Raw genomic sequence first — 21205 nt, 5'->3', positions numbered from 1 at the left:
AAAGAAAAAAGGTCGAAATTAATCATCGAGAATTATTAAAATTTTCAATATCCATTGCGGATGATATTCCGATCGACCGATTGAAACTGAAACTATCGAATCTCGATAACGGTATGACGCAATTTCAAGTTCGATCATCGATTATCGATCTAAGTTTGATTAGACAATATCTTTGACATTGATCATCGATTTATCGAGAGTTCATCGACAAATTTAAATCTCGTGGCAAAATGTATTTTTCAAATGATCGAACGTGAGATTTTAATTAAAAGCAGAAGGGGTTGGAATTGAAGGAATTCGATTATGCTGATTATTTATGGAAAAAATAATAGCGCACACTTTAAAATATAACGAAATGGTAAATGTGCGTACTAATTTATGTTTCTTTTACTGTGATATTTTTTTAATTGCTTATAGGGTATTTTTTATTTTAGAATCAGACTCTGGTTCTTTCGGAAGATGTAAGAAATCGTATTTACGCAATGAAATATGAAAGGTAAAATTTTGTATGAACCGCTGGACCAGTTTAATGGTTACGTTTGACATCAGATGGCGCGGCAATTTGAGTTCTACACGAATACACAGGAGTTTCCACGGGCCCTGTCGCCGACGCACCTGGCGCATCGACCGAGAAACAGAAACAGCTGTCTGTTCGAGGCAACTTCGAGAATATCGTTGGTTGATCGTCGATCCAGAATCGTGTGGATCTTCGTTGCATTATTCGTGGAATGCGGAGTAACGAGATCTCAGGGTATCGTGTCTGTCATCAAACGCGTACTAGCCAGCTCCTTACATCGCCACTCTTTACCGCTTTAGGCGGTCGCTTCGACGATAACGTGCTTGCCTTTTATTTTTCCGATTTCTACGATCCGGAACGTATCTCCCCCTTTCCTCTCTCACTCCTTCTCGCTCTTTCCCTGACCCCACTTGATAGTTCTCTCGCTCTTTCCCTCTCTTTTTCTATCTATCTCTCTCTCTCTCTTTTTCTTTCACGGATACAGTGCCTCTCTGTCTCACACTTTCTCTCTCTTCCGTGCGAAGTTCCTCTGGAGATTTCTGTGTGCTTCGTCGACGATGTAAACAGAGTGATATTTTTTTGGAGAAAAAATTCTATTTCCTGCCTTTATTTGCCGTCTCGATCGTTTCTCTATCACTGTTATTGTTACCGCTGCTTTAGTGCGTACACGAATGTGACGCACCTATAGTTGGAGTAACCGCGCATCAACAAGCAGCATTTTCTTCGATGACATTGTCTTTTATCGGTAACGATTTCTAAGATAATTGTTGCATGTATCTAGGCACGGGTTCCCGTAAGTTTTTTTAGTAATCTTGATTTCTTGCCCGATCCTCTTCCTCTGTACGAGGTTATAGAGATAAGCATTCTCCCGCGCTACAAGATACACCTTTCAAAGATACGAGACGATGTGTTAGAAGCAAAGTTAAGTGACCTTAAAATGTAAACATTCAGATTATAACCAAGGATCACAATTTCTGACTGTGGTATTGCATAAAAAGGAATTGAATGCCTCAAACTTCAGAAGAGTTTTTTATGGCATTAGTGTGTCATGAGTTTAACGACAGTCTTGCACAGCTTCCATTTTTATTTTATTCCTTACACTTACATCCTCCTTTCCTTTCTTCCAATGCTTTGCTACAATGTAATGTTTAAGGATATCGTGCTTTTATTTATGCTAGTTTGGTCATTTATATCAACAAATAAGGATTTATCCTTATACTTTGCGACTACTTCATATTTTCCATGCGATGAAGCTTTTTATGTTTATTTTTACAGTTACACCATCATGAGTACGGCATAACTGTATGCAATTGTTGTACAATGAAGAGATCATTGGTAGAAATTACCAAGTAAACATGGGAATACCGCTAATAAGTCCAGTAGGAAAATATTGAGCGCATCGATAGAGATGCGCTTTGTACCATTACAAAGAAACTGAATGAATAAGCAAAATTATAAGGAATGGTATTCTATTGGATTCTACTGGATGTTAGATAAGCTGAAAAATGTCTGGTGATTCAGGATGGAGCGCTGTTATTCACCATCCTTCGGAATTAGAATTGCAAAATTGGAACTGGGAGGAAAACGATGGAGAGCAGGAAAGGGAGCTCCCATCGACTGTTGATATGGATGCCATAAAAGGCGGAGGTAGCTGGGACCCAACCACTGAACCTAATGGTAGCGGTGCATTGTTTCGTTTAACAGCTTATGAAAGCCGGTTCTATATAAATGAATGCTATCATGAAAACTTTGTTTGCGTTAGGAACAGATTCGGTTGATTCAGAAGAGGATTCCGATTCCGACGACGAAAGCTCAGGCGGTTCAGAAGGTAGCTGTTCTTATTCGGATTCAAATTCGGACTCGGACGACGAGAGTAGCGGCGAGGAAGAGGAGGATACAGGATCCAATTCGGATTGTACGTCGGAGCACAGCGAACAAACGTTTTCCATTCAGGAAACAAATTTTGAATCGGTATGCACGTGTCACGACGACACGGTATCGTATCTCTGTTGAATCAGTTACAGATTTTATGTAAGTATCCGTTAAAGAATTAATTAAACCCTGTAATCGCACCCTAGGGAGCGCTTAAATTAAAGATTACTATGAAAGGACCGAAAAAGGAGGATTTGGAAAAAACGAAATGCGAAAAAAATAGGAGGAACGTATCGAAAAAAGTTAAGGCCAATCGCGGGGCTAAGGTAATTTGCATATACTTATTATTGATGCGAATTATTGAATCGTGGTAGGTGGAGTAACGCTACGTTTGGCTGTCGATTCGATCGGATTCTCTGTTTCGGTAGAAGTACTATTTTCTCTCTATCATGTTTAGTCGTCCGAATGCAGTAGCGAGGATTCGGATTCGTCGGAGAACCGGTTACCTTTGCAACACCCTCAACAACAGCAACAGACTCAGCAATCTCAGCAGCAGCAACAGCAACAACAGCAGCAGCAACATCTACCGCTTCAGGAGATCAATCAGGAGGATTTAGCGGCTATTTTACCGGATCAAGAGCACGAAGACGCACCGTTCGACGGATTTGAGGATTCGGAAAGCGGTCGGCTAGTATCGAAAGCAATCGAACGTATGTCGCTTGGAGCCGATTCGGATACCAGCGAGAATGCCGATCAAAACCCTGTACCTGTGTATAGCTCCACTTTATTACAGCAATTTGTCGAGAAAACGGCTTTGCTATCGGAACCGAGAAAAAGGCGAAGTAAAATAGGGAAGAAGGTGAACGATTCGGAATATCCTTGCGTCTCAAACGTATCACCGGACTCGGGAATTCAATCGGTGGACAACAGTCCATTACATCTAGCAATTAGTCCTGTGAGTCCACCAGCTCCGACGCAATCTCCTGTTCAACCAGTCGTTACGAAGCCAGCGGTGAACGTGGATCGTGTTCTGTATCCTCCGAAACGAAAGCCTGGGAGACCGGCGAAGACGGTCTCCGCGCAACCTCGAGGTCCTGGCAGGCCGAGGTTGAAGCCAGAAGTGGTGGAAAAAATAGAGAAGATAGAGAAGATCGAAAAATCTGGGAAGAACGAGAAGAGCGAAAAGAAGGAAGCTTCCTCTCAACAGCAAAAAGTTGTAAAAGAAGAATGCAGTAAAAGAGGAAAGGTAAAGTCGGTGGTGCAACAGAAAACAGGTGCGCCTAGGAGCGAAAAAGAAGACGAAAGCGAATCGGCTAAGAAGTTGAAAGATAAATCTGTTTGCCAAAAGAAACGGAGTTGTAACATTTCCAAACAGTGTTCTCAGGGAAAGGTAAATAGAAAGAGGAATACAAATTCAGCGATGCGAGTCAAGTGCCTAAGTAGAAGCGTTACGAATAAACACGGGAAGGAAGGGATTAAATGCAACGGCGGGACGTGTAAAAAAATGAGGAAGGATAAACCCGGTGGCGGGAACAACAAGACGACAACTCCGTTACGACGGCAGAAACAGTTAGCCTGCGATCGAATATCTGGCGAAAGGAAGGTGATCAGTTCAAACAAGAGAAGTTTAAAGGAGAACAGAAGCGGTACGACGGGTCCTTTGGCCAAGAGGCAAGCATCTTTAAAGAAGAACGTCGCGCCGGTTACGCGACGCGTTTTAAAGGAGAATAAGAACACTAAAAAAGCAACAACCGGCTTTGAAACTAACGGCGTTGGCGTGCAAACTCTGATATCATTGCCGGTCGGCGAGGTGTTGAAGGCGGAGAAGGTTGAGAACGTGACGAACAATAAATGCGACAAGGCAACGCAACCAATACACAATCATTGCCATAAACACCATCATCACAAGCATCGACGACGATTGCTTTTACCCCCGAAAAATCCTATACGCATCCATCCGTGTATCATACAAGAGCTGGAGAAGTTGATCGAAGAATTCTCCAGGTCTTGCAGTTTAGGTAGGAACAATTCGAGCTCGGGATACTCCGAATTGCCGCAGATCTTTCGCGTGAAGAAACTAACGAAGAAGAGGAAAGGCGACGTTACCACCAGCGACGATCAGAAGCTGAAGAGACGTTTAAAGAAGGAGAAAACTTTGTCAGGGACGGATTCTAAGAGCAGTACAAACGCGAGTACGAACTCGAATCCGAACGAACAGAGATTACCTTTGAAAAAGAGGCATTACCACGTGTCGAGTCCGCACAGTTCACAAAGTTCGAACGGAAGCGGCACCGACCTGGCCTCGAACGAAGCGAACTCCACGGAAAGTCACATAGAAGAAGCGATCGAAGCGACGATAACGAGATACGGCGGTAGTTCAGCGGCTTTCTTTCAAGAAGACTCCGTTCCGGTCACCCCGAAGAAAAGACACAGAGACAGCGAAAACGCGAGTCCTGACAAGTCGAGTGCAGCCTCCTCGGATTTATTGGAAGAGAAACCGTTGAACCAAGTGGAGGTACAACCCCGCAGAAAGAAGAAGATCGTGAAGGATCTTCGCGTGACCGTCACTAAACTACCCGCCGAGACACACGGCGCTTTCGACAAAAGCGACAAGCTCGATAAGAGCGATGGTAAAGCCGAGAAGTCTGAGAAATCTTCCAGCGACTCGAAGAGCTTGAAGAGTCACGCGGATAGGAACGGGAAAAGCGAAAAGACAGTTGCGGAAAAATCGATAAAAACTGATAAAAGTCAGACTGATAAGAATGAAAAGAGGGATGCGTCACCGGAGCACGTTCGATTGGACAAGAATATCAAAGTCGACGCGGCGGAGTTCCACGTGACGGAGAGCTTCGACGATAACGAAACTGCGAACGAAACTAAACCAACGCAAAGTAATCTCGGTTCCAGCGTTCCAAATCCATTGAACTCTTCTGCTGTGCTGGTATTGACGAAGAAGAAGATGAGACGACGAAAGGCCATCAATCGTACCGGTTTTCCAACGTTGAAGAAGAAGAAGAAGAGAATCCTGAATTCCAGCGAGACGGATGGTACGAAAGGCGTTAATGTAACCAGCGAGAATGGTACGGACGTCCCTGTCGATGATCAAACCTCGCCTAAAGAAGGAACCGAGGATTCCACGATGGACAGCAAAAGCACCTTGCTGAACGCTGAAATAGAGGACGTGTTCAGCGAGGAGCTGAAACACGGCAACAACAACGCTGTAAGAGCGCATTCGAAATCCAGTATGAATTCCAGTCCAGAGAATACCAGTGCCTTGGACCAGGAGACGTCGTCCGGTCGCGAGCAATCCGAGCCTCGTTCCGGTCAGCTGAGGGTTCGAAAAGACCTCGTCGAGACGGACAGCGACAACGGGTCCAACAAATTATGTCCCGTTAAATTCGAGAAGATTCAAGACTCGAGGTCGTACGACGAGAACGCGTCCCTGGAAGAGTCTCTCGAGAGATACAATTCCAGTCAAAAGGTCGGGGAATTGAACGAGGAGAACGTGAAGAAACTGGAACGCGCTAGTTCCCAGGCGAATATCAAAACCGAGCATTCCACAGCTTTCAATGGAAACCAGAAGAAACGACGAGGTTCCTCGAGTCCTTGCAATCTAGCACCTAGAAACATAAAGCGTCTGCGAAGCGCAGGCTACGACACGGAGAACGACGTGTTGTCCGGCAGCGACATCCTTCCGGAGGACCACGAGGTCGGCAAACATTCGAGCTCGACGCACACCAGGAAGAAACAGTCCAGGTGGAGGAAGCGTTACTTTCAGGGCGGTATTCTACAGGACTATGGTAAAGATTACGAGTCAAAAACCCGTGGCAATATCGAGAACATCAATGCTTCTGGGAAGAATAAGATCGTCTGCGAAACTAACGAACCCGCGTCAGCCGCGTTATTGTCCGCCACTTATCAATGTGGCAAATTACTGCGGCAAAGAAAAATGCCATTTCAATTACCATACGATCTATGGTGGCTGCACACGCAGTCGAGACTGCCTAGCAGAGAGTCCGTACCGTCGTGGAATTATAAAAAGATTCGCACGAACGTTTATTACGACGTGAAACCGACTACTTTGTACGAAGCGCAAGCTTGCGAATGCAAGCCGGAGAGCGGTTGCGGTGACGATTGTATCAATCGTATGATCTTCAGCGAATGTTCCCCACAGCTTTGTCCCTGCGGGGAGAAGTGCGAGAATCAGAAGATTCAGAAGCACGAATGGGCACCGGGTTTGCAGAAATTCATGACTGAGGACAAGGGTTGGGGCGTGAGGACTCAACAGTCTATCAAATCCGGTGTCTTTATTCTGGAGTACGTTGGAGAAGTTGTCTCTGAGAGAGAATTCAAATCCAGAATGGCGACTAGGTACGCCAATGATACGCATCATTATTGTTTGCAATTGGACGGAGGCTTGGTGATCGATGGACATCGCATGGGAGGTGATGGAAGATTCGTGAATCATTCCTGCGAGCCGAATTGCGAAATGCAAAAGTGGAGCGTTCACGGGCTTCCTCGGATGGCGCTGTTCGCTTCCAGAGACATTAAACCTGGAGAAGAGTTAACTTATGATTATAATTTCGCCCTGTTTAATCCATCCGAGGGACAGGAATGCAGATGCGGTAGTAGCGCTTGCAGAGGTGTAATAGGTAATGAAATTTTGTTTCATTGCATTTTCTCTTCTTAGTCTGTCATCTTTATTGACTATGTCTTCTGTTCGCAGGTGGAAAGAGTCAAAGAGTTTCAAAGAGTATCGCTACTCTTCCGGCTCAGTGTGAACCCACAGAGAGAAGATCCGTTGGGAGGCCAAGAAAGAACGTACGAAAGTCTAATACAGTACAGTCGGTGAATTCAAAGGGCATTTGTAAATCCCGCAAAGTGGGGGACACTAATTTGATTAACGCACCTGTTCTTAAACCCATGTCACATCAACAACGATGCTTTGCTCAGCAACATCATTGCTTCTTGTTAAGAAATTTAGAGAAAGTCAGACGGGTTAAGTCGTCGGTAAACCAGGTACAGGTACAGAACGGTAAAACGAAATTTAGTAACGCGGGTACCGTGAAGGAGAAGAGCGTTGGCGATGCTAAAATCCAATCCGATGCATTTTTCTCTCAGTTAACCGCTCTGACTAACACAAATACGCGTACGGTCCGAACTAGAAGATTAGCGCAGGCTCAGGACGACCCGGAAGTACATAAAACCGCAAAGTTAGCTAAAGTAAGAAGAACAAGAATATTCCATAGTTCTCCTCGTAACAATTGTCGCTGATCATTAGCAAGTTCTAATTTGTTTAACGAAATTCTAGGTGCTGAAGGATCTTTACAGCATCGTTGCAACTGCAAACGACGAGAATGGACAACTGCTGTGCACACCGTTCATGACGTTACCTTCCAAAAGAAAGTTGCCGGATTATTACGAGAAAATATCGGATCCTATAGATTTAACTACGATCGATCAGTGCATCGGAACTGGTCATTACAAAACAGCCGAGAATTTTGATCAGGATATGATCAAACTTTTCGACAACAATATTAGATTCTTTGGTAGGACCTCAGAAATGGGTATCGCCGCGGCTAGATTAAGGAAATTATATTTGGGCAGCAAGCCTGATTTTGTGGACGCGATTACGGACGCGACAGGATGCCCTCCTTCTCAAGGTTTCTTACCTCCTCGAGGTTCAACGGCTGGCGAGGAAGATGTTATTAGATGTATTTGCGGTTTGCATAGGTAAGCAAACGTCGTATTAAATATTGCACAGGTCAGAGCTACTCGTATTTGGTCCTAAATATATATTTTGATCACCTTAGGGACGAAGGTTTGATGATTCAGTGCGAAAGGTGTCTCGTCTGGCAGCATTGCGATTGCGTTAAAGCCGACACTAGCGTAGAATCTTATTTGTGCGAGAGGTGCCATCCGCGTCCGGTGGATCTGGAGATACCGTTGGAGGGCGACGAGGAGGAAGAGGGAAAGAAACACTACGTTACTTTGATGCGTGGCGATTTACAGCTCAGGCAAGGGGACACCGTGTACGTGTTAAGGGACACTCCAGAGAAACATACGTACAAAACCATTCAGAAACCTGATTACGAGCAGATGGATATCTTTAGAATCGAGAGACTCTGGAAGAATACAGAGTAAGTTCTTTAAGCGAATTAATTCTAATCGTTCTAGCGTTTTGATTGCGTCTGATTCGACAGAGGAGAGAGATTTGTATTTGGTCATCACTACTTAAGACCCCACGAAACGTATCACGAGCCTACTAGAAAGTTTTACGAGAACGAAGTTGTCTGTGCTCCGCTTTACGAAGCTGTCCCGTGCGATTTGGTTGCTGAACGCTGTTGGGTTCTCGATCCTCATACATACTGCAAAGGTGGTTCTTCTTTTCAAATGTCGAACACAATTTTCTATTATACCTTCTGTATATTTTCTTTAGAAACGCTTGTTTTCCTTTTTTTTTTCTTTTTTAACGAAGGACGACCGGTGGGTTCCACGCCAGAGCATACTTACGTGTGCGAGTACCGCGTTGATCGCGCTGCTCGACTTTTCACGAAAGTAGCCAGAGCTAGGCATCAAGTGTGCACGAAACCATACGCGTTCGAAACGTTTCCACAGCGTATCAAGCATTACCGTACATACTTGGTAAGTACCCGAAGGAAATTGTCGAAAGAAACTTAAGAATGTGAATCGATAATTGAGTGAAATTTTACAGCCACACAGTCTCGAAGGAATACAGGTTGGAAGTAAAATGAATAAAGAGAAGAAGAAAGGGAACAACCAGGACGCGGATACTAATCAGAAATCGGAAACAAACGACAACGCGAAAACGCAGGTTAAAGATCAACAAAAATCCTCCACGAGTAAAGGTAGACGACGATCGAATGAAATTTTATCCATCTCTACTCCTACCACATCGTACGCTCAGGTAACGATTTTGCTTTTACGAATCTGTGTTGTTTTAAAGTGATAACCTTTTTAATAATTTTGTGGATAATATCGTTGGATACTTTTAATTTAATACCTTTACGTGGATCATTCCAGCGAGAAGAGCAAAGAAGAAGGTTGAATAACATTTTAATCGGTTTACTACAAAAGATGCCGAATAAAAAGGATCCTTTGGATCTGTCGTTTTTACTAGAAAGGAATAGGCGGAATCGTAAAAGGCCAGGTGGATTGAATCCGTGACATTGGGTTATACATCAACGATAATACGGTATTATCGTACACGCGTATGTGTTCATGCTCGTTCATGCACACACACACGTAACGCATTGGTACTATGGGCCACTAATTTCTATCGCAGTTACATCTGTAATCAAAGACGATCTACCGATCGGTTATTTCGTTTCGCTACACGTAAATTGATGTCGTTTAAATCGTCGTTTCGCAAAGGAAAACGATAAGCTACGCGTTTTCGTATCCTTACACTATGACCCGTCCATTCGTATAATTTAATCTTAAAAAGTGAATTACCACTCTTCTCGAGCCTACGCTATATCAATCGAGAATCTTTTTATATATTGTTTTTACGTGTGTGAAACTATAGAAAATTCGTAGGAATCATATTTCAATTGAGATTTTCTGTAGTTTCTTGTCATCGTTTTGATATTTTTAGACAACTTCCTTCGCTTGCGTCAGAAGTTAGGTATCGGGTGAACAAATTGGAACAGAATCGTTATGATTCTGTTCGAAATATTTCACGGCGTAATGTTACGCGAAATTTTTTTATAAGTATTTCGATCGTATAGAGTTTATTTGAGTTCATGAAATGGATCGAACGGGATCGGGAATTTAGATTCCGGTGCCTGGAACAACGTATCAATCGAATTGCATATAACGAGAGCTATTATTACTTCTAATACAATTCTAATATAATTAGAATCGTTAAATTGTATAAAAGTAATCTGTAAATTTCCCTCATAGTGCATATATTTTAAGTGTACAAATTATATACATATTAATTGGAAACGAGTTATGCGACGCGACACGCAGTGACAGTAAGAAAATCAGAACGCGCGGCGGGCGTCCAAGAACGATTTGAATAAGAGAAATAATATCGAATACATGCGAGGCTTTATTGCACAAAAAGTACCATTATATTTTTCATAATCCCAGTGTTACTTTGAATTAAGTGTAATATATAGGTTTTTAAATTAATAGATAAAACTCTACTAACATATTTAATTTATTCACTATCGCGATCGAATATAGCGAATTGTTGCTATAAAGACAAATATACATACGCAGGATTTCGTATTTATTATTACATTATACAATTAGTAAATACATATTATTGAAAGCTATTTAATACGTATAAATCTTATTTACAATATAATATACATATATATATTTATATATATATGTTTCTACGCTTTGCACGATGTCCGAGTTTGTTTTTATCGAATGAACACACATTACGGCTACCCTGTTTCTGTTTTCCAATGTTAATTACACAAGCATGTCGTTCTAGCGCTATCGTAAAATCATGTACCACGAACTTAAATGGCATGGAAAACAAAATATTTATCTTTATTCATTAATACTACCGATGAAACTAATGAATTTAGAATTCGTTACGCTTTAATTGATCTTTTATCGAACATTTTGGAAATGTTTTAAAACGCGAATTTTATTTAATATATATATATATATATATAATCATGGAATTAACGCTTGTTCTTAGCTCACGGATAACTGAATGATTTCGGATTCTCACTGAACTTTCAATAGTTGTCTTAAAACAAAAAGGGTATCGTTCTTTTTTAGAAATGATCCATTAAAATCCAAGGAGATCATTGCAACGGAGCACGAAGCTTTTTCCGCATGGAATGGCAGAAAAGAGAAATGTTAGAAGAGCTTATAATTTTACCGATACAATTACCTATGCGAGCTACGAATGAGAATATCTGCGCAATTACACGGAATATGCGTTTATAAATGTCATTAGATATACCAGAATTGTGTACATGTGAACCAGTTTGAATTAATTTAAACTCTTGTTCGTAGATTAAACAAAATGGTCAACATGGTCGATTACGTTGACGATTGCGTTAAGCGTGTGCGAAGACTGAATTACTGATACAGGATATTTCTAGCAGGTAATTGCGCTGATCGAATCTGGGTTGTAAATAATTTAAAACACGAAATAAATAGAAGATATTTTTTATTTTTACGAATAAGTTTGTACACTTCTGTCAACAAGGTAAATTCTCCGATTACAGACTAATTTTGTGAAATCAATATTGTTCGATCGTACATGAATGATAGAAATTAATTGTTCTTAATCATCGATCCGTGATCAACGCGTAATAAGAATATAATTTGAACTTGGTCGACTTCGAATCAGGATCATCATATTTCGTTGAACATGCATGGAAAAGTAATCATCTTATTTGAACATTTCATTTCTTTTAATCTCATCGTACTTCATTTCGCGTGCCGTACCACTTATCGGAAATCTATTTTAAGTTCGAAGTCTCGCAAACTGTACAAAGTATTGTAGAAAAAGGAGGTACAAAGACAATCATCCTGTAACTACGAAATAATTGTTTTTCTTTTTTCGTTATTACTGAACTAACAAAGGTATAATATAAAACGGGTACTATACTTTATTTGTAAGCTTATTTGAACGAATCGGTTGGGATAAAGCGATACTTAGACGAAGCGAAATAGAGAAAGAAAACGGTGATAAAGAACAAGGAGAAAAACGTTGTTAAAGAAAAAGGAATTAGGAACAGGAGGAAGTACGTTGGGTAACAAGAGCGTATCTGTTGTTTATAGAACGATGTTATATAAAATATAAAATTCAATTTTCAAACACAAAACATGATCTGGTAATCTCATCGATACAATAAAACGCGCGTGCATATAAATCAAATCTAATAATAATTTATTCGTGACACGATATATATTTTTTTTTTTTCCTTTGTACATCATCATTAGCATTAGAAAGATAAGTCAAAATCATACACGGTATCACTCTCGTGGTTGTCTCGAGAACATATTTTTTGTTTTTTTTTTTTTTTTCTTGTTACATCGTATTTTGCTATTAATGTATAAACAGACTTCCAGTGAACGTTCCGCATAATACGTTTGAAAATCTGTACATATTTACACGAGTCTTTTTTCGAGAGCGATAAATCATTGCAAAGGTGTTGCGGTCTTAACAGCTAACTGCATAATGTACCCATACGTGGAACTCTTCCTCTTGATCGTTTTTCTTTAAATCAAAAATCGTTACAAGACGTTATTATACGTTACCCCCTTTTACTCGTTTAAAAACTACGTATTATAATACGAATAGATTTTTGTCGTTACATGCATCCAATTACGATTATCGATCACCAACGGTGATCAATAACAATAAAATTTATTTAATATTGCATTTCGCAATGCAAAACACTTGTATGAGGTGCATGTGTAACGGTGCCTTCACTCGATAAAATCTAAATTCTTGATCGAGTTATAAAATCGCGATAACTTTGGAATTCGTACACTGCAAAATATACGAACGAAAAATGTGAATATATTGTCGTGGAAAAACTTGTCCATCTATTTGTGTGCCATCAAAAACCGATGTCCTGGTATCGACAACACTCTAATCAGGAATTTTCCATATATCCTCGTCGGTCTCGCGGTTGACTACACCCCCATCGTGGAATTGTCAAACGAAGCGGTTCTTACACTTTCCATTCTACCTGCCTAAAAGAATAAACACTTATAAATTATCATAGAATCCCTGGAAAAAAAAGAAATACGGTGGTTAATTTGAAACTTTCATCAACCAATTGATTTCTTCTTAAATTATTATTTTATCATAAATCTCCTACGGAACCATCTGTGTAGCAAAAATATCTAAATACCTTACTATTCCACTCTCCTAACATATCTCGGCGGATTATTGTTTATTTGCAGCCTGTCTGCTAGATGATGTTGTTGTTGTTGTTGTTTGTCCACTCGGCTGCTGTTGGCCCCAATACTGATTATAATACTGCTGATTCCAACTATTGCAGTTTCCATTGCCATAACCCTGATTATAATTGCTGCTGCTGCTGCTGCTGCTGCTGCTGCTTTGAGCGTAGCTTTGCCCGTAACCCCTCCAGTTACCACCCCACTGCTGCGATCCACCCCAGTTGTTTTGTTGACCCCAACCACCCTGTGATTGACCGCTTGACCAGTTACCTCCTTGGTTCCAACCAGACTGTTGCGATCCTTGATAATTCCTTTAAAAAATGAAGATAATAATAAGAGAGAATTATTCACTGAACAGTGAGAAATTGAAAAGTAAGAAAAGAATTTAAGTACCACGCTGGAGCCCAGCCACCACCTTGACGAGTATTCAGAGAACGACCTCTTTCACTTGATACTATTCTTCTATCCAAATTACCACCACCTCTACGATCCATTCCACGATGTACGGACGGAATAGGTGTCCCTCTTCCTCTTCGTGGTATCGGAGGACCATAACCACCACCGCCGTGTCTTACGTGCCCTCTTTGTGGTCTGTCTCTTCGAGGCATATTACCTCCACCGCCGCGCCAAAGAGGAGTACGATTTCTTTCAACATCTGAGAACATTTATTGTTAAAATGTAATTTACTTTTATTTATACTTTCGTTCACCGCTGTATTTTATTACGATTCGTACAATTATTTCGTCTGTCACGATAATCTCGACTGTCCCTGTTGTCCCGGCTACTTCGCGAATCGCTTCGATGTTCACGGCCACTTTCTGATCTCGAATCGATTCGCGGTATTTTACTCGACTGCTGATGACCATATCCAGCTTCTTTTCCCTCTCTGTTGTACTTTTCTATAAGTTTTGTACCCTCCTCTTGGTCCAACTCTATCCAGTTAACAACATCGAAAGAGTCGCCAACAACTGGAGCTCTGAAATTAGCTGAAAACACAGAGTGCATAAAATATAATTACTTGATCTCATAATTAGTTAAACTCATATACGTATCTCGTTGTAAAAATCAAACAACGAACCTTTCATTTCTAACAGCATCGACTCTGTGATTTCCTTGCCTTCGATCGGCTTATGTTTGCTAGTACGCGACTTAAATTCTTCTTCCGGTGGAACTACAACTATCGCCTTCCTCTGATATCCATTGAAATTCTTCATCTTACGTCTTTGTGCGGAGGGGTACACATTTGTCTACCAGAGGGAAATAAAAATTCTTCATAATATAAAGTTCATCGTTTAAAAAATCAAATATACATACCTGATCCAGTATATAATTACGTCTTCTACTCGAAGCCATTTCCAGCAATTTGTCCAACGCATAAGTGCATTTCTGAATAAGTATCTTCCATTGTGCCTCGTAATCTTCTTTGTTAAATAACTCTGGATCCTTAAATAAAATTTATCAAACATAGATTAAGTAAAATGAAGGACAATTGTTTATACCACATGTTACATTTGTCTGGAATACGTACTTTCATTTTATCAATCAGATTGCCAAGTCCTAAGACGTTGTACATTTTCTGTGGATGCTCGGCCGCATATTTTGTTGCCCAGGTGGTCTTCCCGCAAGCGGGTAATCCACACATCATTATCACTTCGCATTCTTCTTTCTTCTCTGGTCTCCGTGGACCAGGGATTTTATACTGAGGTTCTACGTTCCCGATGGAAACGTAGCCTTGCAAAATTTCCTCGGTCCATGGAGTTTCTTGACCAAAGTTACAAGCGAAGCTGCAATTTTTACTCAAAATATGTGGGAATAACGGCTTGTCGCCAAGTTCTTCCTTAGAAATATTGAACGCAATCCCTTGGTCTTTTCCGTTTACGGTATATGATAATACAACGCTGTTCTCCGACGTTGCGTCCAAGTAACAACCGATTACATCATCTTTACCAAATTGAACTCCGTAATCTTCGTACTGATTATCTGTTAATTTTTTACCGGTACTACAATAGCCGTAGCTGAATTTCTCTTCACCAAGTTGCATGGATGTGTAAGGAGTGGACCAACCGATCCTCAATACATGCGGATATTCTTCATTTTCTGTATTGACTGGGCAATGGTCTACTATCTTTGCTTCGTAGTATACCTTCCCGCAAAGAAAACCATAGGATGCTCTAGCACCAGCCCACATGTGTGAAAATCCATCGTTGTGCATAGGTGTGGCAGTAAAAAAGCCTTCCTTATCGATAACCAAATTCAAATCGGAATCGTCTGAAAGAAGAAATAGAATTGACGGATTAAACGAAGACATCTGAATGGAGCATAGTATAGTTATCTTCATTTATATACCAACATACACCAAGATAAGACTAAAGCAGCATCGTCGATTTCGGGTTCGTTTTCAGCTAGTACAGGCGGCGGTGAATCATGACGATCTTCTAAAGGACTGGGAGACCTTTTCCGCTTTCTATCCCTGTGGACAGGAAGCTTCGAACGTCGTGCTTTCGTGACTACATCAGTATCCTCTTTGTGTTTTATTTCTGTCATCTCTACATCCTTTCCACGTAAACGAAAATAGTTTAATGATTAAAAGTAATATTTCCTGTAGGTACAGTAACATTTTCATGTAACGAAATGTAGAGGACGTAGCTTTACGCGAAAACCATCCGCGATCTCCTACATTATTAAATGTGAAATATATATATTTCCATTTTCTGAAATATGTTTCAAATGCTGTCCTCTACATTTTACTGAGATCGCGGATAGCATCAAGTATTGCAGCAATCAAAGCAAAAATTGCAAGGGGCATATCTAATAAAATAAAAATTAAAGATATACCTGTTTATCTTGTTTATCATCGACATTAATGTCCGCTTCTTTTTCGCTACTAAGTAAAATATCTTCATCCATTGACTGATCGTCATCTTTTGCTTTTTCGCTTTCGATCATAATTGTATCTTCTGCTTCTTCAACTGTATCATTTGTTGGCTCTTCTGTTTCAGGAATGTCAGTTTTAGTATCACAAACAGGTTCTGCAGTTTCAATATTATCTATTGGATTCATGTCCTCCTTTTCCTCATCTGCAACAGATTCCATTGTCACGTTATCCGTTTTATCGCATGCATTATCATTTTCTGTCAATGTATCATTCTCGTGCGCATTGGGTGTAACGTTTTCATCCTCCCCCATGCCTGAGCTTTCTGATATTTCTTCTTTTTGATTATGATCTACGTTATCTGTATCATATTTCGATCCTTCTACAGCTGGATCAACGATATTGCTACACTTTACAGGAGACTTTACAACAGATTCTTGTGAAATATTTATTTTACTCTCATTGTCAATATCTTCTTTAACATCATTATCTTTTACTTCTTCTTTTTCAACTTCCACAGTGTTTGTATCTTCTTGTTCTACATTAGCTATTGATTCTTTAGTTTCTATTTGATCATTCTTTTCAGGTAATACAGATTTTTCTTCTTGCATAACGGTTTCTTTTTCTACAGCAGTTTCTTCTTGTACCGCAGCTTCTTGCGCCGCGGCTTCTTCTTCTACTGCAGTTTCTTCTTGTACTGTAGGTTCTTCCTGTATCGCAGTCTCTTCTTGCATCGCAGCTTCTTCCTGCACTGCTGCTTCTTCTGGTACTGCAGTTTCTTCTTCTATGGAAGTTTCTTCTTGCGTAGCAGATTCTTCTTGACTACTAGATTCTTCTAGTAACGTGGACTCTGATACCGCGGGTGATGGCTCTCTCGACATATCGTTTTGATCTGATTTTTTCGGAGATGTTTGCTTTCTAGAATACGGAACTCTTGTAGTTCTTCGTTTCTTTATCGCAGGATCCTCCCGTGGTGTCGTTACTGGCGATCCTTTGGATAATCTACTAGATTTTTTTGGTGTCTGTGGCATTTTGGTTGATTTCGTAGATTTTTCATCATCTTCTTGACTCATAGCATCATATTCTGCATTTGTATTTGTCTTCCCTTGATCTTCTTCTAAAAGAGTAATATAATATATCATTAATCGATCTGCAAAATTAAAATTATACATCTAAGAAATATAATATCGACAAAATATCGATAAAATATGAGATTCTACGACGTATAAGAAAATCTAATAGCGACGCGGATACAACTCGTACGTAAACAGAAGAAAAGGCGCGTACATTTCGCATCTATCTAACATTCAAAATATTGAAAATAAATGTTTCACAACCATCGATTATCTCGAATAACGGCTGGAACAGGTTATCGCATCTAACTCTAATGTAATATAACGGGAAAAGTAAAGCGCGCTGAACGAAGATCATCTGATTTGAATGTTTGTCAACATTGAGATAACTGGGAACGTTAGCTATCGGTTAAAGAATACTGCAATTATTGAATCGTAAAACGTCGTAAATACGGTCGAATGAAACGACTGGAACGTACGGTTTTCATTTTCTTCATCTATCGCCTTGCGAAGTCTCTCAACAAGCACTGACTTGACGCCTTTCGTATCGAGTCCACGCTTAGAGAGTTCCATCCGTAAATCAACTACTTTTAACTTTTCCGGATCCATTGCGCGTGATACTTTATGGTTTCTTTTAGCCCACGCAGTTTTATTCAACAGAAAACCTCACGAAAAGCCCATACACGCGCCAGTGACCCGCGTTAAAATATACAATATGGCGACCCAACTGCAAACAACGCGTTACGTGTAGTAAATGGATTTTATTGGCCAAATGTGGCATTTTTTCCAACTAACGCTAACTTCACTACTAATGGAATTATTTCTTCCCCTTATATTGGTATACTACGACAAGTGTTATTGGTTATCTTAACGCGGGATAGTTGTTGATTCGTTAAAAGATTATGGATGCACGCAGTTCTAGTAGAAAGCATTAGTCAAACACGAATCTGTGTTCGCTCAGTAGTTGGACTTGCTGGAATTGTCCAGTAAACGGTGTTGATAGATGAAACAGAAATTCTGTGATTATTCCCTGAGTTTTCAGTAGTCAACAGTTTGTTTAAAGTATAAAAGAAACGTCACTGAATTCTCTTCTCATTTGTTTATCAACATCTTATACAATTTTTCAATTGGTAAATGTCTAAAACTTCAAAATGGCACTACGGTGTTACGCTACTGTCATGGAAAGCGTCGGTGTCTGTTTTGTACTTGTCAATGTTTATCAATGATTTAGCATAAATATATTTTTTTATCACCTCGATTTTTTCAACGTTCAAATATGAACGTAATAAATGCGAACTGGTTACATTCCGTAGAGGGAGAATCGTTGATGCATCATTTTTATGTGAATACATCGAAAAAGAGAATATTCTATGGTAAAGAGTAATGGTCGTACGAATGATTTATCATCACGTAAATTCTTTGATCATCATTTTATTCGTAGAAAATTTCTAGGCATCCTGGAAAGACCACCTCTACCGTCGTCGATAGAAGAGGTTACGTATAAAATTTTTATGGTTGGCAGATCCGGGGTGGGGAAAACTTCCGTCGTAGCCTGTCTTGCTGGTACACTGGACTCTAATAATTACATTGAAACTAATGGAATAAAGAAAACAAACGTATTTTGGCCAGTTAAAATATGGGATAAAGTTGTATTATTTAAATTACAATTTTGGGACACTTCAGAGACAAGTATTAAAAAGTACAATCATATATTACCTGTAGGTAAAAGATTAAAATTTTATGAAGCACAGAAAACACGAGCAAGAACCTATGAATACCCTTCAAATTTTTAGGCATGTAAAGACAAAGTTGATGCTATATGTTCAGTATTTTCTTTTGATGATGCAACAGGTTTCAATGATATACCGTACTTGATGAATACAATGGCAGCTATTAAAGAGAAACCAGCAAATATAGTGATAGGAACAAAGTAACTTTCTACAACAATTTTCCCTTTATCTTCTTTTATTTCATCTACATTTATGCAGACAATTATAATTGTATTTCATTATTCCTTAATCAGATCTTGATATTTTGTAGATTTAAACCATGGTCCGGTTCTGCTGTAGAAGATGCACAGATAAAAGAATTTGAAGATAAATGGAAAGTTAAAGTTATCAGAGTCGACACGAACAAACTTTCTGCGAGATCGGAAATATTTGATTGTTCTTATCAGTTAAATGCTATATGCAATATTCTTTGGAATAGAGATAAGGAGTTTATATCGAAGCAAATGGGACAGGGTTAAATTACGGATACAGTATACAATTGTGATGATAGCTATGAATGATTTTTGCATGAATTTTAATACAAAAATATGTTTAATAATTCCTTTGCATCGCTTTTCATTTTATCCAGGTGGTCGTATTTAAATAGATAATGCAAGTAGTTCATCGATTACCGAAAGATCGATCGTCGTCGAGTAGGTTCCGCCATTTTCTAATAGATGAGGTCACCTTGTTCCGGAAAGCTGGTTGGTAAGTCGTTGAGTAGTTTCCACCATTTTTATATAGATGGCGGTATGATTAATATTCTAAATTTTATATGTAATAATTGAAAATTATTTTTTTTTAATCACTTTTAGTAGTATTTTCGTCAAAATTAATATTTTAAGAATTCCTGCTTTCTCTGTAACCCCATTTTCCCCGAGGAAGCCTACTCGATACTGTACAGTTAATGTTAAAGAAATATGGCTACGGTTTTCGAAAGTTCGTTCTTATCGAACAGATTACATCGTATCGAAGAACAGTATGAAGAATCAGCAAATGCTTTTGGCCGATGTGATTGTACCAGTTATAGTTATCTTGCCCTAAGCGTCATACTGTTTACTATTGGCACAGCTATCACTATTTTTGCTCTGAACGATAACGCGGAGGGGCACATATTTTTGCAACTCGGTCACATGTGGTTTATCGGTCCGATATTCGTCTGTTCCGGGCTAATGGTAGCTGTCAAGTGTATGCTTTATCTTCGAAGAAAATCAGTCATACAACTGATTTTTCGTCAACGGCAATTGTTTAGAGTAAGTGTTGTAAAATTTATTTTTAATTTCGTGAGTTTACTTATCAATGAATTTTTCAAAGATATTAACCTTACAATTTCTCGCATTAAATCTATAATAATTTTCAGGAATTAACGGGTACCCGTGGCCTGGAACACATTAGTACGATATCATCGAATCCACCTTCTTACGAAGTAATCGCCCGCGAAATATCGAACGAATTACCTCCACCCTCTTATGAAGAAGCAATAACTCTTGTACACAAGAGTACAGAAAATAGTAAATATTTTCCATTCATTATTAGTATGTTATTTCAACGCGTAATTGATCGATGAACATTTTTATTTTTACTTTAGATGCCAAATCAAATTGTGGAACTGTTTCCTCTGAAGGTATCTCCATTGCCCAAAATATCAGGCGCAAACCTTGAAACGGATACTGTTTTCGATCGGAAGATCGATGGCCACAAATAATTACGAGTTATCCTTCTGATCCACGAAGCATTCACTCGTGCATCATTTTTCTTTATTGTAAGCACAAAACTGATGCACGAACGAGAATCTTTTCAAAGGCAAAGGTAAAAATCGTAAAATCAACACGTTCGTACTTATTGTTAGTTCAAACATCGATCGAACGGGTGAAGGATCTATATTTTCTGTTCCTCTTTTTTATTTTTTCTACAAACAGAACTGGCATTGTTTGTAGTGATTTGATTTTAAGAATGTTAATACAAACCGTACGCGATAATGTTTTTGTATAAAATATTCACTGCCCTTGGTGAATTAATAATCTATTAATACAGTGTAAGAAGTAAAGATCTGACACTGCGACTGTAATGAATTTTCCGCACTGTATTAGTGATAATTAAGATCTAGATATTTTCATAAGAATAATCAACTGTATATACACATAAATATTTTTATACGATACGTGCAATGTATTTGAATTATTTAATT

The 21205-nt window shown here is 39.5% G+C and overlaps 4 protein-coding genes across 11 annotated transcripts; 3 read left to right on the top strand and 1 right to left on the bottom strand.

Annotated features, from left to right (window-relative positions):
* The first annotated feature begins 225 nt into the window (after positions 1-225).
* Positions 226-11559, top strand: ash1 (histone-lysine N-methyltransferase ash1). Of its 6 annotated transcripts, none has more exons than XM_034324936.2 (13): positions 226-364; positions 435-751; positions 1793-2194; positions 2280-2488; positions 2596-2715; positions 2847-7041; positions 7116-7612; positions 7701-8122; positions 8203-8529; positions 8593-8765; positions 8868-9034; positions 9105-9317; positions 9434-11559. In XM_034324936.2, the coding sequence occupies exons 3-13, from the start codon at positions 2023-2025 to the stop codon at positions 9575-9577; spliced, it is 6639 nt and encodes a 2212-aa protein (XP_034180827.2). In that variant the 5' UTR covers positions 226-364; positions 435-751; positions 1793-2022; the 3' UTR covers positions 9578-11559. The 6 variants fall into 6 exon arrangements, with proteins under 6 accessions (XP_034180827.2, XP_034180830.2, XP_034180831.2 ...); XM_034324939.2 differs by having other exon boundaries at positions 230-364; positions 2286-2488; XM_034324940.2 differs by having other exon boundaries at positions 230-364; positions 11399-11559.
* LOC117604635 (uncharacterized) lies at positions 11539-17863 on the bottom strand. 2 transcript variants are annotated; one of them, XM_034324945.2, is made up of 10 exons: positions 17728-17863; positions 16139-17292; positions 15658-15856; positions 14832-15571; positions 14618-14746; positions 14382-14550; positions 14038-14289; positions 13697-13958; positions 13255-13614; positions 11539-13130 (listed from the first exon to the last, which is right to left on the bottom strand). In XM_034324945.2, exons 1-9 carry the CDS (start codon positions 17855-17857, stop codon positions 13290-13292), a joined length of 3360 nt encoding a protein of 1119 aa, XP_034180836.2. In that variant the 5' UTR covers positions 17858-17863; the 3' UTR covers positions 11539-13130; positions 13255-13289. The 2 variants fall into 2 exon arrangements, with proteins under 2 accessions (XP_034180836.2, XP_034180835.2); XM_034324944.2 differs by having other exon boundaries at positions 11539-13093.
* A 275-nt stretch (positions 17864-18138) lies between these two features.
* Positions 18139-19725, top strand: LOC117604648 (ciliogenesis and planar polarity effector 2). Its single transcript, XM_034324969.2, has 5 exons — positions 18139-18621; positions 18701-18966; positions 19042-19178; positions 19289-19518; positions 19607-19725. The coding sequence occupies exons 1-4, from the start codon at positions 18525-18527 to the stop codon at positions 19494-19496; spliced, it is 708 nt and encodes a 235-aa protein (XP_034180860.1). The 5' UTR covers positions 18139-18524; the 3' UTR covers positions 19497-19518; positions 19607-19725.
* Positions 19726-19782: 57 nt separating this feature from the next.
* LOC117604652 (uncharacterized) lies at positions 19783-21178 on the top strand. Of its 2 annotated transcripts, none has more exons than XM_034324974.2 (3): positions 19783-20270; positions 20378-20516; positions 20606-21178. In XM_034324974.2, the coding sequence occupies exons 1-3, from the start codon at positions 19938-19940 to the stop codon at positions 20677-20679; spliced, it is 546 nt and encodes a 181-aa protein (XP_034180865.1). In that variant the 5' UTR covers positions 19783-19937; the 3' UTR covers positions 20680-21178. The 2 variants fall into 2 exon arrangements, with proteins under 2 accessions (XP_034180865.1, XP_034180864.1); XM_034324973.2 differs by having other exon boundaries at positions 19938-20270; positions 20378-20528.
* Positions 21179-21205: the final 27 nt, after the last annotated feature.

The sequence above is a fragment of the Osmia lignaria genome, chromosome 7 (genome assembly GCF_051020975.1).
Source record: "Osmia lignaria lignaria isolate PbOS001 chromosome 7, iyOsmLign1, whole genome shotgun sequence".
Taxonomy (NCBI): Eukaryota; Metazoa; Arthropoda; class Insecta; order Hymenoptera; family Megachilidae; genus Osmia; species Osmia lignaria.
This window is presented reverse-complemented; position numbering and strand designations above follow the sequence as displayed.

What these genes read in the sequence shown, in the direction of transcription:
- ash1 (XM_034324936.2), top strand. Translation starts at nt 2,023, where the DNA reads ATGTCTGGTGATTCAGGATGGAGCGCTGTTATTCACCATCCTTCGGAA. An exon ending in CGCTTGCAGAGGTGTAATAG is followed by an intron (nt 7,042 to 7,115) that starts GTAATGAAATTT and finishes TTCTGTTCGCAG; the next exon opens with GTGGAAAGAGTCAAAGAGTT. An exon ending in AGACTCTGGAAGAATACAGA is followed by an intron (nt 8,530 to 8,592) that starts GTAAGTTCTTTA and finishes CTGATTCGACAG; the next exon opens with AGGAGAGAGATTTGTATTTG.
- LOC117604635 (XM_034324945.2), bottom strand. Translation starts at nt 17,857, where the DNA reads ATGGATCCGGAAAAGTTAAAAGTAGTTGATTTACGGATGGAACTCTCT. An exon ending in ATCTGATTGATAAAATGAAA is followed by an intron (nt 14,747 to 14,831) that starts GTACGTATTCCA and finishes ATTTTATTTAAG; the next exon opens with GATCCAGAGTTATTTAACAA. An exon ending in TCGTGACAGACGAAATAATT is followed by an intron (nt 13,959 to 14,037) that starts GTACGAATCGTA and finishes AAATGTTCTCAG; the next exon opens with ATGTTGAAAGAAATCGTACT.
- LOC117604648 (XM_034324969.2), top strand. Translation starts at nt 18,525, where the DNA reads ATGAACGTAATAAATGCGAACTGGTTACATTCCGTAGAGGGAGAATCG. An exon ending in GAAAAAGAGAATATTCTATG is followed by an intron (nt 18,622 to 18,700) that starts GTAAAGAGTAAT and finishes GAAAATTTCTAG; the next exon opens with GCATCCTGGAAAGACCACCT. An exon ending in AATATAGTGATAGGAACAAA is followed by an intron (nt 19,179 to 19,288) that starts GTAACTTTCTAC and finishes GATATTTTGTAG; the next exon opens with ATTTAAACCATGGTCCGGTT.
- LOC117604652 (XM_034324973.2), top strand. Translation starts at nt 19,938, where the DNA reads ATGGCTACGGTTTTCGAAAGTTCGTTCTTATCGAACAGATTACATCGT. An exon ending in GTCAACGGCAATTGTTTAGA is followed by an intron (nt 20,271 to 20,377) that starts GTAAGTGTTGTA and finishes AATAATTTTCAG; the next exon opens with GAATTAACGGGTACCCGTGG. An exon ending in ACACAAGAGTACAGAAAATA is followed by an intron (nt 20,529 to 20,605) that starts GTAAATATTTTC and finishes TTTTTACTTTAG; the next exon opens with ATGCCAAATCAAATTGTGGA.